At 44.2% G+C, this 16,263-nt stretch overlaps 1 protein-coding gene across 1 annotated transcript in view; it reads right to left on the bottom strand.

Annotated features, from left to right (window-relative positions):
- Positions 1-3,793: 3,793 nt before the first annotated feature.
- The window catches only part of LOC143281470 (uncharacterized), a 158,897-nt gene continuing 146,427 nt past the window's right edge, over positions 3,794-16,263 (bottom strand). The window contains 5 exon segments of the mRNA XM_076586680.1: positions 3,794-7,810; positions 8,837-8,910; positions 9,457-9,544; positions 10,072-13,273; positions 14,064-15,987. Coding sequence (XP_076442795.1) covers positions 7,459-7,810; positions 8,837-8,910; positions 9,457-9,544; positions 10,072-13,273; positions 14,064-15,987 — 5,640 coding nt within the window. The 3' untranslated portion in view covers positions 3,794-7,458.

The following is a 16,263-nucleotide window of genomic DNA, read 5'->3' as shown; positions in this document are numbered from 1 at the left end:
TATGAGCAAACCTAGCAGCACTCAGTTTGCATATTAAGAATCTTCCTAACTCCATGGTAAATTCCATATACTTTGGAAAAATCTTAACTCTAAGCAAACTTAGCGCCGCAAACATCGCCTCATGCAGCCTGGCTCAGGACCTTGATTCAAAAGAGATTCTGTGTTCAGTGATGTTTTTGTTGTTTTTTTTATTCTGATCTCCAGTATCGCAGTTTATCCAACATATATCTATTGTCATTACCACAGGATGCATGACTACTGAGAATTTCATTTGATATGGGGGAGGTTGTCTTAGGACAGACACGGTGGGATCTCAGTCTTTTGCCTTGTTTTGTGGTAGGCTTCAGCCTTTTATTTCTAGAACAGGGTTTTCTCCTTGGCCATGTGTGATTCAGTTCAGTATACTAACACCTGAATTGATTGAAATCACTGTCTAGCCCACTTGCTCTGGGGACACCGCCCTTTTCACAAAGCCTATTTTCAACAAACTTGGTCAAAGGGCTTTTCCCTCATCCTCAAGGCCCACACATCAGTAAAAATTTGAAAGCTGTGTAAAGTAAATGAATAATAAATAAAATACAAAGCTGTATAAACTAGGATTTTCAATCAACAGTTACCAGGTCTGATCACAACTTGATCATACCACCACCACCACTACATGTGACAGGCCTGTCTGATGAATGAAACCATTCCAGAAATTCAAGGCTAAAGCCTACCACAAGGCAGTGCACTGAGATCCAAGCTTGTCCACCGATTAGGCAACCCTCTGTCAAAAGAAATGATCAGCTGTCTATCATGACAGTGATGATACATACACAGGTTAAACTGCAACAACACTGGGGATCAGAGTAAAAGCATGTGAGCACCAACAGTCAAACAAAATCCAGGAGAAGAGTCGCAGCAGTAAAGTAAATCCATCTTCAAAGAAGCAGAATAACATCTGCCCAAACCAGCAATGCTAAATGACACTGGAACCCACAAAAGGAAAACCCAGTCTTCCTGAAGACAGACTGGAGATGACGTTGAAAGGTCAGAAATGCAATCAATGCCACACAGTCTGCATATACTGTAATTCAAAACCAGAAAAATGGCTGAAAACAAATAATTTTGGTCAGCTTTCACTTTCACCTCAGGGTGGCTCTCTCTCTCATGTCAGGAGCAGGTGCTGAGTCTCTTGATGTGATTGTTGCCATGTCCATGGTGCAAGATTGTGTTCAGTTGTTTAGAGAGGATTCTGTTTTGTATGACATGCGATGGATCTCCTGTCTCCCTGTGGTTACTGGTTTCTGTGGCCTGGTCCTTTGTTTCCTTTAGCAGTTTTGTGTCCACTGTCTCTCATAGTTCATCTTTATCTCGCAAATGTGTTTCTCAATGTCGTCCCTGTTCCCCCCCCGCCCCCCCCCGTGACATTGCATCCAGTGTCCCTCTTAGCGTTTCCCTTAAGTGAGTCCAGTGTCTTTGCAGTGTACCCCACAGCTGTGGAGGAATACCTGTTTAGTGATCAGATGTTCTGTTGCTCTGCAATCCTGTACTCTGGCTGTCCCACTGTTTTACCACTATAGTTATTGTGTCACAGGGTATATGACAAAATAGCTGAGTATTTCATTCGATCCAGTTATTTTCTTTGGGATCAACGAGCTGTGATGATATCTGAACTCGTTCATCCAAAAGATGATACTCCTTATCAAACAAAATACTTGGCTATCTGTCCTGAATCCTGTGACAATTACTACAGCAGTAGAATAACCAGAACACTTGAGTGCTAGAGCAGTGAGAGTATCTGATCACTAACAACAGGTGTTCCTCTACAGATGTGGGAAACACTTCCAAGACACAGGACACATCATCCCAAAGAGAAACATACAGTAGACACAAAACTGCAAAAAAGAAACAAAGATACAGGCCGCTGGGGAATCACAGATCACTAGGAAGTTATACAAAGGAACCCTCTCTAAACAAAGGCTGGACACAATCTTGCCAGTCTCTACAGAGCAAGTATCACACCATGTGACTCAATACCTGCTTCTGACATGAGAAACAACCACCCTCATTCAAATGTAAAGAAAGTCTTAAGACAAGGCTGAAAGCCTGTCATTACAGTTGACATTATAAATATGGAAGAAGAAAAGGAATACATTGCTACACTACCACCACAAAAATACAATTTACTTTGATTCCAAGATCCATTATGTTACACATCTCAAGATTTGAACCAGCAGTCACTGGAATAACTGTTTACTCGGCCAGCTGATATGAATGGGTGTGGTGGAGAGGGTAGGTGGTAAAGCATGTACACTTTGGTGCATGCTTCAAATCATTTATTTCCTTCTGAGACAGAGCATGCTTCAAGTATTTATTACAAGTTGAAAAAGTATATCAATACCAATCACACTTTGCACTCTAGAATGTAATGTTCAGAGACGATTCAACCCTCAAACATTATTTATATATATTTTATAAGAAATATATACAAACTTCATCTACACCTATATTCTTTTCAGAAAGATAAAACAACTACATCTGTAATATGTGTAACTCAAAATCAGCAGTCTTTTGCCCACACAAAAAACATTCTACCATTGTTCTCTCATGCACTTAAATTGTAAGAAATCATATGCAATACAATAAACAATATACAGGAAAAAAAAAGGATCAATTGAATTACACAAAATAATCATATATCCTAATTAAACAGAAAGAATGCAGTATTTTCATCTCTGTTCAGTAAAATTTTGCTGTGTCCCCAAATTCCAGTTTTTTCATACATATAATAAACTGATTATTAACAATACATCTGCACACACTGTCACTCAGATGGGCGGAGCCATCCACCACTCTCCATTTTCTATACAAAACTTGGTATCTGTTTCATACCAACTTGAACTCGAAACAAAAATAGTTTAAAACAATTACCTCCCTGGACGGCAATGTACAAAGCCAAAGTAAGGCAGCAGTGCTTTGTCATTGTTCAGTCTGGCAGATCTATTTGCATTGTACTAGCAAAGGGAAATGTTCAGAACCTCTTCACATGCTATGACACTATGAAAAAAAATTATGACATTTTAAAACTGTCCTGCAATACAAATTTTGTGAAGGAAAAAGAAAAACCATCCTTTCTCTCTCCATTCCATGAAGATAAACATGGCACACAAAATGGTCCCTGATAACCGAAGCCCCTGGCAAATCAACTTGTAAAAACTGCTAAAACTAAGAAACATCCACAAGCCATTTACATAACTAACTAGGATGTCCAGCAGACAAAATCTTCTGACCAACTGTTTCAAGGGGCTGACCAATTTTGCTGTGACTGACCACAGTATTGTGATGACCACAACAGTCCACCCAGACAGCTGCACAGCGGTCTGGTCATTGTTGTAATGCCACCAACTGGGTCTATCCAATTACTTCCCTCAACAATGTTAACACTCAACTTCCACAACATTGCAACCATCTCTCAACATTGTTTGCTGATGACCGAGAGTATGTACCAGGTATCACAGTTGCCTATCCAAAGAACTGTTTTATAATGGTAACAATTGGTGACTATTGTCTATCCAAAGAACTGTTTTATAATGGTAACAATTGGTGACTATTGTCTATCCAAAGAACTGTTTTATAATGTTAACAATTGGTGACTGTGGTTAAGTCTATATCACCTGTCCAAATAAAGCATATTCTACTGTCATAACCCGCTAAAAAAATACTTATTATCCAGCTGCCTTAACATTGTTCCAAACCCCACAAATATATCCCCCACACCAACCCCCCCCCCCCCCCCCCCCCCCATAAAGCCCTGTGATCAAGCGTAGTCTAAACCATGCTGAAGAATAAAACCTCATGTCCAACTGCCATGGCAGTATGACTGTCTATCACAAATCTAAACTATCAACACTTCTACATAGCAATCCCAATTGTTACATCCATATAAAATCACCAGTTCACAGCTGTCACTAAGGACTACTACTGTCTTCACATTCTAATACAATAATCTGTCAGAAGTCCAATGAACTGACTATCCACAAATACCAGTAATCTGTGGAGCTGTCACAACTGTATGTCCCACTATCATATATATATAATTATATTTCCAACAGCCATAACTATATATATATATACATATAGACACACACCCAACTCTTAAATAGTACATCTGTCATCACAATATATAATCAGCAGTAGAAATTCTGTTCAGCTGTTAGAAGTCTGTCCAAGTTTGAAAGTCTGACCATATCAACAGGCTGTTCAGCGGCCACTTTAAATGATCAGCAGTGACAGCATTCTACCAGCCATGACAGTCTGGTTGACTGTCAAATCTTAGTGGTCACAGCAATGGACATTCTTTCTGAGGGGCTTCAGTTTGAATCTTGGTGGCAGTGACATATGGATTAAGGATGGAGGTAAGGTATGTTTCTCAGTCTCACAGACCAGCATTGGAACAGACATGTAACCTACCTTCATCCCATGTGAATGTATTCACAAGCAAAACATTAAACACACATTAAGATCCTGTGATGCCTGTCAGTATTCAGTGAAATATGGAAACACCAATGTCCATCATGCATCCCTCCAAAATGGCTGCCAAAAATGAGGAGGCAAGAAGAATCATCAGACATGTAAAAGCCAACTTGAACATAAAAGTGAAATGTGGGAGTTGCTGAATGTTCCAGTGCTCTTAAAGCCACTGTCTTCTATTATACACATATCCACCAGAAGCTCTTGGTTTCAATAACACTATCATGCAGCATACCTGTGTGGGGTCAACAGCAAATGTTGTGAACTTGTTAAACATGCTGAAATTCTGACAGCTATGTTATAATACCTGAATCAAGGTCAAGGTCAACCTGGTTATTTTCAATGAATATTCAATTCAAATCAGTATTTTACAGTTCATGCCACACTCTAATCAGTCTAGTTGTTGGTGATAAATTGCTGTATACTGACACAAATACATCCCTGAAGAAACAAAAACTATAAAGAAAATGATAATAAGCCTTACATAAACCAATTTCCTACAAATGCATACAAACTATTAATAAAAAAAAAACGGTTTTTTTTTTCAAACATTATATCAACAGCATATAAATAAATACATCCGCAACAGTCCATACACACACAACTGTACATACACACATGTATAGAGCAATACATAGCAAAACAAACCCAAAAATGACTGTTGAGGACTAAAGAAAGGTAAGTAAAACTTCCTCACATGATGCAGCCAGACTGCTAAAAGTGACATACAACTGTAGTCGACAGCTACAACACTTACATGAGACAGCAGGGTGGAGGAAGATGAAACTAAACACCAACTCAAAAACACAGCAGAAGGGTGGAGAAACAAACCCACCCACGGTTCAGCTAAAATGGACGGAGTAAATGTCTACAGTACCACACTGCAACATTCAGCACCAAATTGAAAACGTGACAGTCACCACCAACCATACTGTGTCTATAAGTCAAGAATACTTCGACACACATTAAAAAACAGGAAAAGGTTTGTGTCCAGTGTATCGCATGTAGAAATGTCAAATCACTATTTCCAAATGTAAGCTACTGAAATGGATCAAAGATGAAGGCAGGCCCTGAAATACATACATATGCTCAGTAGTCGACTAATAAAATCTGGCATAGTAGTAGTAAATACTACTTCTGGTAATACTTGAATCTCGGTTTCATAACAAGTAAATAATATTTCATTTTATCTTGAAATATTTACAGATATTTTTCTTCTCATTTAGTGGAAAATGAATATTTTGTTTTAATTTCATTTTTACTTTACGTTTCAAAAGATGGTGTCAATGCAAAAGGGACAATGTAAAAGAAAACTTTTTTAACATTACCATTTTCACTTGATACCACGTACAGAGCATCAAAGATAAACACCTTTACAAGGCAGTCTAGTACCTGTTGAAACATGTACACCTGAACCCCTACCTGAGCATTCAATTACTTTTGATCAGCAACACCTACAGAAAGCAGTGGACGACAGGGGTCAACACACAGGCACAATACCGCTCCATGCAAAACATGGACCTGATCCACTATGTATCACACAGCACATGAGTAAGGCCTCAAAACATTTGCACTCTGGGCAACAACAAGAAGCGGTCTCTCAGCTGACCCTTAAAACAGGTAAGCAGGGAACCCCCAGTTTGGCACTTAGTGATGGACATTTTGTGTAATGGGTGAGCTGAGGAAAACAAGTCTTTATCACAGTCAGCAGCTCCATGGTATATGTGTCAAAAGGCATTGAAAAAAAAAAGTGACATTTTGCTACACTGGTGGACTGACAAATCATACTACAGTTATCATGGCCAATGATAATATCACACACACACACACACACACACAAAAATTTAAAAAAAAAAAAGGAAAAGAAGAAGAAAAAGATTTGCTATTCTGGTGACTTCAATAATCATAATACAAAAACGATATTTGCTATTCTGGTGACTTCAATAATCATTATACAAAAACGATATTTGCTATTCTGGTGACATGAAAATACATAAGACTGCAGCAATCAAGCATTTGAATTTCATGCAAAAACTTCAACAGATTCACTCTCCATCCTTCTCGCACTTTCTCTCTGTGTTTCAAGTACACAACAATGTGCAAATAATCAAGTGTAAACATTCGTGAGCAATCTCAAACCACATATTCTGAATTATTCAAGAGCATGCAAGAAATTCATTTGTGACATGCTGCTAATTTGGTCAACCATGACAGAGATTTGTAAGTGATTTTTCATCAGAAACTTTGTTCCATGACTTTTGCTGCCCATTATAATCACAGATGAAGTAATGAATCAATAGTGAAAGTAGATAAATAAATGAAGGCAATTCCTAATTACTGAAATTTTAGCCAGATATAAAAAATGTCTGAACAGATAAGTCAACTATCTGACCAATGCACATGCAAGTGTGAAAAAAAAAATAAAGAAGCAAAATTTTCAAATTTGGTGGATGTTTGTTTTGGTCATGTTTGCTGCAATTTGTTTCATGTATCAATGTATTAATCAAGTTGTTTCAAATATGTACCAATGTCAGCAAGATAATAAACAACGAATTACTGGCACACAAATCCTATTAAAACTGCATAATTATGAATATATAAAAAATGAGTAATATAACAGCAGTAACAATAAATGGTAGGTCCCATCAGTCAGAAAAGAAGACAGAACTGGTGACAATGGGAATTTGCCATCAGGAAAGAACTGTATGAATTGAAAAAAACAACCACCCCAAAACAAAAAAACAAAAAAAAAAAAAACCCCAAAAAACAAAACAAATAAAACACCACCCATTGGCCAAGATACCACTTTTCTCTCTGTTTGCCATTTAAGAGTATGCTAACTGTCGTCAACACGTACACAGTCATACACAAACACAAGAAAAAAAGCACACAAAAACTTTAGACTATCAGTCACATTAAAGCTGGGCAGATCTTACAGTGTCCATATCATTTGTTGTTGGTCTTCGACTTCTCCAGCAAGCGACGGGCAATCCTGGCCTTAATGTCCTGAGAGCTGATTGGACGAGAGGCAGTGAAGCGACCTCCTGCTCGACTGGAGGCGGAGGGGAGATCGCGGAAAGCGTTCCGTTCAGACGACATGTAAGATGAAGTCAACGATGAGGATGCATCATGGGGATAGCTGCTGTATTCTTGGTCGTGACCTTCGTATAAGAGGTCATGGTCACTGGAACGAGCAATCACATCCTGGATGCGACGCTCACTGCGAGTCAAAACGTCTCTGGCGTAGGCGGCGTATGAGTAGCAGGATCGTGGAGTGGAGGTGGATTCTGGTGGCTCACTATTGTCAAAAACAGGGTTTACAGTGTGACTCTGGTAAGTCTGAATCCTATTTTACATATCCTTCATAAGGTATGTGTGTGTGAGTATATTAGTGTGTGTGTGTGTATAAGTGTATGTTAGAGTGTGTGTGTTAATGTGTGTGTGTGAGTGTTGGTGTGTGTGTGTGTGTATGTGTGTGTGTGAGTGTGTGTGTACACATGCATGCATGAATGAGTGAATGAGTGTACATGTGCGTGTTATTGTGTGTTAATGTGTGTGTGTGTGTGTGTGTGTGTGTGTGTGTGTGTGTGTGTGTGTGTGTGTGTGTTTCTCTGTCTGTGCATGTGTGTGTGTATCTGTGTGTTTGTGTGTGTGTTACACATGCATGTATGAGGAGGATGAGGAATTTTGTTTAATGTCAAACACATCAGTGACTGAAGACATTTTGTTAAAGTATTGATGTATACATTTGAGTATTATCGTTCAGAAGAGGAGGGGGATGTGGATGAATGGTGAGTTGGGGTAAACCGGGCATATGAGGGAGGGGGTGGGTGAAATTTGAAAAAAAAAAAATCTAAATACAATTACAGTAAAGTACTCAAAGGAGTTCATAAAAGAGAAGTCATTAATCTAACAGGCGAAACAAATGATAATGAATGCAAAAAGTCAAACACATCAACGTTCTCAGTCACTTGTAAAGACACACTTTTGTGCAGATAAGGATTCATCAAACCACAGTCAAAAATTATATGCTTGTCAGGTTACTAAAGCATATGCACTTGACATTAGAATAATATTTAGTTCATTATGAATTAGATATAAGTCTGAAAAGTAATATACTAGGAAGAGACTTTAATAGGTGTTTTCATTCAACTCTAAAACCTCAACAGCTGACTCTCTCAGACTTTGGTCCAATTCGCAGACCATATTTGAGTTTGATTTTCAGACTTATGCATGTGTTAATGAGTGAATGAGTGTGCATGTATGTGCACATCAGTACTTGCATCTGAAGGCTGCAATGCATGCAAACTTGTGTCAAGCCAACCTGTTGTGTGACTGGAGAACAGAGCGGGGGGGTTGTCTGGAGGTGTCACTGCTAAAGCTCTGCAATCTGCCCCCCTGCAAAGCACAACACATGCACAGGAAAAAAACAAACTTCATGGTTGAAGACACGACAATATATATTCATCATGGTAAAAAGACAAAATCTTGATATTGTGTTATATGTTTCACACACGCTTTTCACCACTTGCAGCAGTAGGAACCATACATACATGGTTATAGAACATGCACACACACACACCCACACACACACACACATATGCACACACACATGCACGCACATACATGCGCGTGCATGCACACGCACACACAAATGACAAATGACTGAACTTTACAGACAGAGGGAAGGGAGAGAAAGTGACAGAAGTAGATAAATAATGACAAACCCAGATGCTCAAAAAAAGAGTCAGAGAGAGAAAGACCAAAAGGAGAATGAATCATAACACACACACACTTGCAACCCCCCCCCCCCACACACACACACACACAAAGAAAGTGAATCAGGCACACAGGTGGAAGAATAAAATGAAACAAAACAAAAATCAAACAAAAAAATCAACATGACCAACTGATTACATCAGGTGCACACTACCTGTGACATACCTGCTTACTCAACCTGGATCCAGCAGACCTCTGTGGAGATTCCATCCGTCTCGGGACAGAACACGAATGTCTGCTGTCTTGGGAAGAGCTGTCCACAGACACTTCAACTTCACTGGCAGGGTCACAGTCACACTACTCACCATCTACAGACACTAACACTTTTTTTTTAAAGTTCACATTCACAAGTCATATGCAGACTCACCAAAGCGCATGCACACACAAATTCATTAACACAATCAAGAAGAGCCTCTACAAAATGTACAAAAATGTTATTCATTGTATGAGACATTTCTTTCCATTCCGTTGTTCTTTCTTTTAATCATTTCACAATATCCTTTCCATTACATCCCCAATGGTTTTTACCTTGCAGTCCACATGGTTGAAGCACTGTCCCTTGATTTGCTCATCGATTTGTAATTATCGTTTGTTGTTACAACATAAACATGCTGAAGACTGATGAAATATAAATATTCCTTTGAATACACATACAACTGAACAAAAATGCATCAGCATCAGGAACAAAAATTCACACACACACACACAAATCTGAACATACACTATGCATGTCTCATGCACACACACACACACACACACACACACACACATGTACCTTACCTGATATGCGAACGGAAACTGCGGCGATGTTGTTCGAGCAGTTTAAGAGCTTCCTGCGCCTTGCTGATCTGCTCCCTGTTCAGCTGGCGTGCTGCGTAGCTCTCCTTCAGCAGCTGCTCGGGGTCCAGACTGTCTCTCTCCACTGTCTCCGATGACGTGACAGTCTGACAGGTGGGGTGACCACCTGTGGGAGTCAGGTACCTGGGGTCCAGGGCCCCGTCTGAGGACACAGGGGGACCGCAGCTGTTGGATCGAGAGTCCTGGACATAGCACCGTGGCTGACTGTGCGAGGTGAAGCTGAGGTCTGTAGAGGGCAGCACCAGTCTGGGAACCCTCTGGTGGCTGTCTGAGGGGTGGGGGGCGGGCGCGGAGTAAGACCTGGGTGGAGGCTGGCTGGAGACGGGATGGGAAGAAATGCCAGTGGATGTAGGTCTGAATGTTATGCTTCTGTCCGGAGACAGAGAAGAACTGGATTCTCGGGATGGGTGGTACAGGTTGGAGCGGGAAGAGGCTGGGGAGATGGAGCAGTCAGGTGTCGGAGATCGAGAAATACTGCCAGAGCGAGACCGCACTCGTAGTTCGTTCAGCTCTTCAGTGGATGCAGCGACCATGGAGCGTCGCAAGTTCACCAAGTGCTCCTTGTGCTGTCTGGGCGTCATGAAAGACGGATCAAACCTCCGTCCTGGATCAGGGTAGTCTGGGGAAGTGTTCCTACTGGTGTCTGACAGGTCGGGAGACATGTTGCGATATCGGTCATACAGAGCCTGCTCCCTTCTCCGTTCCTCCTTGAAAGCCTCAATCTCGGCACGTCTACGCATGGCGATCACGTCTCGAGTTCTGGCCTTCCGTCGGCCTCTGGCCCCGCTGTGGATACGCCGTGCCTCTTCCATGCACACCTTCAGGTCCTGGCGGCTCTGCTCAAACTGCTGCTTGTACTCTGACAGGATCTCTTCCTGCCTCCTGGAGCGAAGCACTCTGCTGGCATCTGCCGGCTCTTCACAGGCCCATGCCTTCTCCAGAGAGTCCAGCAGCATGTCTGTCTGTCCTAGGCAGTAGTTCAGCTTGGCCTCCAGCAGTTCCACTGTGAGGGAGCCAGGCAGGTACTGCAGAGACAGCAGCTGGATTATCTCCACACGCTCCTGCTGAAGGCGGTCCAGTTCTGCGCGGATCCTGTGAGTCCCCTTGGTGCCGGAAGAGGTGACAGATCCCCTGCTGCCGTTCAGGCGACTGGAAACTCCCTCATCTTCAGCATCAGTCTGTGTGAAGTCATCAGAACTGTCCACTGTGGCGTCCACCCCCGTGCTCATGAATGAAGGGGACAGGAGGCAGCGGCCCACTGACACAGCGCTGTCTTCACCTCCGGATCTGGCCGTCTTCACCCGTACGTCATCAGCCACCTTACCCCCTCCACGAGTGTCAGGTGTTAGGACAGCAGATGGATGTTCAGTGACTGTGGGAACAGTGACCCCAGTCTGGTCCCGCTCCCTGCTCTGCAGTTCAGACCTAGTGCTGTCTACAGTTGAGGTTTCCATATGCTGTCTGCTGACTGTGGAGTATGCTGGGAAAGATTCCCTGGTGACGGTGGTATGTCGGATGTCTGGAGGAGGTCTTCCGACTTCCAGGTGTTGCCTGCCTACTGGACCCTCTGGCCAAGGTGTCCCCCCTGGAACAGTTCCTGCCTCACTGTCTCCTGTTTTCCTGGGTCTGCTGGTCTCACTGTCCACACTGTGCGGCCCTGTGGGAATCTCCAGTGCTAAGTGATGCTGCTCTGTTGACACACTCCGATTTGTCTTGTTCCATGTCTGTTGGTGTGGGCCTGAGGGAGAAGGGCCAGGCACCTTCCTCACAGAGTCCACAGTATCTGATGCAGGAGGGGTGTGGTCACTGCACCTTTCTTCAGCACGGCCAGACAGGACGCCATGAGTTGTTGACGTTTTTGTTGTCCCTTCATGGTCTGTTCTGACATCAGCTCTGACAGCTCGAGGATCCGTCACAACTTCTCTTCCAGTGTTTCTGCTGAATAAAATGCTTCTGCTGCTGTCTGCTGACCGAGTCCTCTGATCTGCAGCATGATACATGACAGGAGATCTCAACCGGCTTTCAGATAAATCAGCATGATGCCTTCTAACACCAGCTGCTGTGTCCCTCTCTTGAGAATCAAGACGTGAGTGCTGATGACTTTGAGAGGAGCGATGCGGAGACAGCGTAGTTCTGCCACCGACCAGAGACCCCTCCACCGACCCTTGACCTCTGCTGGTGATGACGGTCACCGCGGACTCAGAGCTGGACGACTCCGGTGACATGCGAGGGGAGGCGGAACGAGTGCGTAGCATGTGGCTGAGGAGGGGGGCGGGGCGAGAGCGTGACCTCTCCAGCAGCTGCATCATGCGGGCGTGTTCCTGTCGCAGCCTCTCTATCTCATCCATCACTTCGTCCTGCCCACCTGCAGGCAACATGGTCAGGTTTCTGTCATGGACATAGTCCACGCCTTCTCTGCTGTTGTCTGTCACCACTGGGTGAGGGCTTGTTCTGCTGCTCCTCACAGTACTGTCTGACACGCCAAAGTCCACTGCTCTTGAAGTACTGTCTGACACGCCAAAGTCCACTGCTCTTGAAGTACTGTCTGACATGCCAAAGTCCACTGCTCTCGAAGTACTGTCTGACACGCCAAAGTCCCCTGCTCTTGCAGGACTGTCTGACACACCAAAGTCCCCTGCTCTTGCAGGACTGTCTGACACGCCAAAGTCCCCTGCTCTTGCCCGCCATGCCACTCGCTGGTGAGCGCTTGTTGAGAACAGGTGACCTGTGTGTAAAGACGGGTCATATAAACCTCCTGCTTCCTCCTGCTTTCTGGTCCTCGTCAACTGAGCGCGAGGCAACATCTCGATCGTTTCCTCCAGTTTGTAGCTGAGTTCGCCTTCACGTTTCCTGGCAGGCTTTTTGTCTCCGTGTGGGTGTTGAGGGGTGTGGACTGCTGCATGGTGAGGAAGGTGGTCTGTGTCACCTTCAGAGGCGTCACGTTCTGCACAGGGCAGGTCAGCTGTGTCACGTTCTGTACAGGGCAGGTCAGCCATGTCACGTTCTGCACGGGGCAGGTCAGCTGTGTCACGTTCTGCACAGGGCAGGTCAATCGTGTCACGTTCTGCACAGGGCAGGTCAGCCGTGTCACGTTCTGCACAGGGCAGGTCAGCCGTGTCACGTTCTGCACAGGGCAGGTCAGCGGTGTCCACTTGATAAACACCATCAACATCATCGGTGTGGTCAGAAAGCGGTGTTGGTGACTTGGGACTGTTCCTTCCTGCTTGTTCTGCCTCTTGATCCCTGCAGTCACACAACCCCAGCTGTGTCATGGATGATGATGATGATGGTGGTGATGACAATGAAAATAATGATGATAATGATGAAAATGATAATAACGATAATGTTGACAGCGAAGGCAATGGCTATGATGATAATGGTGATAATGATTAAAAAAAAATCATAATGGTAACAATGATGAGGAAGACAATAAAGATAAGATAACTGAAAGTGCATTTGTAGTACATGTTTCACGGGTTAGTTCAAAACACCAGGAAGTGATCCAACCTGCATGGTTATGCAAACTGCTTACATTACTGCACAGCCTGAACATCTGTACAGAGTCTTCACAACTTTTATCAGGTCATCACAATGAAAAGTAAAGTCAGGGGAGACTGATTCAGAATGGTCTGTTTCCAAATATCATGACAAGGAAGCAGATCCAAGTTTGTTTGGTTTTTTTTGTTTTTTTTTTAAAGCATGTGTCTTTTATGTGTTAATGCATCATATTATTGCAAATGTTCTTGTATAAAAAAATGTTTTGTCATGTGAATATAGCTTTTGGAATATCAGTTCTAAATGAAACTTTATGATCTGGAAGAAGAAATAAAAAATACAACAACATGGCAATAGGCCTAAACATCATAAGATACAAAGTAAAAAAAAAAAAAAATTTAATAAATCCAGTGTCTTACTTGGAATGCTGACTGACTCTGCATGCCTCTCCTCAGCACTGGGTCTTTCAGCTACCTCCGATGGCACGTCACGCTCCAGTGAAGAGTGAAGTGGGGAAGGGGGAACACTTATGCTTTCAAAGATGGCCCCGGAGTCCCCTGCATCATGCACGGAAATGTAAGCAGGCTGGAAGTCCACAGACATCTGCGTGAACACTGACACCAGTCGATGCTCTGCGCCAGGCTTGGTTGACAGGTCATGGCCTTTAACCTCAGTCCTTTTCTTCTCTGCTGCCGTTTCCTGTGGGTGTTTTGCTGCTGCTGAGTGACTTGGGGGTCTGGACTTAGGTGATGGAGAGAAATTCAACAGACTGTCTGTGTGAAATTCTTGATCTGGAAGAAAATCTGTCTGACTGTGCGTGTCACTCGTATGCAACTTATCATAACTACTGCTAGCATCTTTGGTGTCTCTGTGGACAGAGGCAGTCCCACGAGCGTTCTCAGTCAGGTCAGCAGAGGCAGACAGCCGCACATTGTCGACGCTGCTGCTGGCATCTCTCATCGACCTGAGGGACGGGGACGGCTGGAAGGAGAGGTCATGCGTCTGGGACATGGTACTGGTCAGGGTCACCGCGACCTCCACACCGCTGCTGGAGCGGGGCCGCAGGCTGCCCTCGATGCTGCCGGACTGGAGGTCGGCCTGAAGGTCAGAGTCTGTCTGAGACTCCACTGTGGACAGGTCTCCCAGGGAGAAGCCGGTCTGGGTGAGGGCATCCTTCACTTTGATGACGATGGTGATGGGCGATTCCCGTGGCGTGCCCAGTGCAGGGTACCTGCTGAGTAACACCTGAGGGGAGAACCGCTCTGTGGGGGTCTGGGTTCCTGTCTCCACCCAGCGCTCCATGTCTTCCCTTAGCTGTTTATCTGCTGACACAGTGACAGATTTGGGTGCTGATTCGTTAAAATGTTCTGTTTGCATAGCTGAAGATTGGAAAGCATCACGGGATGTAAGAACAGGAGGCATGGAATGAGCAAGGCCATCCTGTGACTCAGAAGTATAGCCAGCAGCAGAGGATGCCTGGTGAAAGTGTTTCACGTCTCCAAAGTCCTGGCCGGAAGCATCAGAACAACTCTGTCTGGAGTGGGGTTGCTTCTCTGTCTGCGCTCCACTGTCCGACAGCTGGAGCTGAATTCCTGGGGCACGGTACCTGAAGTAGGGCTGACCCGATTCCACTTCCTGCACAGAACCAAGAGGGACAGGCTGACCACGTCCACTGTGGTACACACTGCCAGAGAGAGCAGACTGGTGATCAGTCTGATCAACTGACTCTGGCCTGCTGGTGTACAGCTGTGTGGGTGAAGACATGTAGATGTGCTGTTCAGCAGTGGGCTCCACAAGGCTGGGTCGGTGGATGAAGCTGGGGTTGGTGATCGTCGACAGATCTGCATCATCATCATCATCATCATCTACGTCATCCTCATGTAAAGAGCCTCTTTGCTCCAAGACAACTTCTTCCAGGCTGGTGCACGAGCTGCTGTGCACATGGGGAGGAAAGATGGCCTCGCTCCCGTCAGCATCGTCCATTGTACTCGTGCCGACATCCAGCAGGCTGGTCGACCGTGAGCGGTGCAGCTGCACCACATTCTGAATGCTGGTCGTCACCGCAGAGTAGATATCGTCCATGGATGCTGAATGCTCCGAAAAGGGAGGGACCGGCCTTTCTCCATAAAATGGAAGGTCTTCTGTGGAGTGGCTCTGAGTGACCAAGTGCTCCGAGTCATCTGATATGGTGCCACCCACTGCCTGCAAATGAGCTTCTGATTCTGGGGTTTTCTGGCCCATGAAGACGAAGCAGATACTGTCGGCAGAGCTGTCCCCGTCGTCCTGTGAGTCATCCTCCAGGACCAATCCCTCCAGACAGGCCAACGACACAGGACGCTCCAACTGTAACACCACCAACAGTGACACTGTGTCATCACACACAGCAAAACAATGCCACGTGAAACACGATTTAACATTAATGTGTCCACAACGGACAGGTTTAGCAGACAAACAAACCTACAATGAAAAGAATATGGCCTAGAAATACTATGTATAACTATATATACGAATGCACACAACAGAAATCTTCCTCAACCTCAGTAATCATAAGTTCCTTTGGAAGCAAATGTGAACAATATCCAAATACACAAACATACTCAAATGTAAACTGGAGTACAT

Source organism: Babylonia areolata, chromosome 4, assembly GCF_041734735.1.
Source record: "Babylonia areolata isolate BAREFJ2019XMU chromosome 4, ASM4173473v1, whole genome shotgun sequence".
Lineage (NCBI taxonomy): Eukaryota > Metazoa > Mollusca > Gastropoda > Neogastropoda > Buccinidae > Babylonia > Babylonia areolata.
This window is presented reverse-complemented; position numbering and strand designations above follow the sequence as displayed.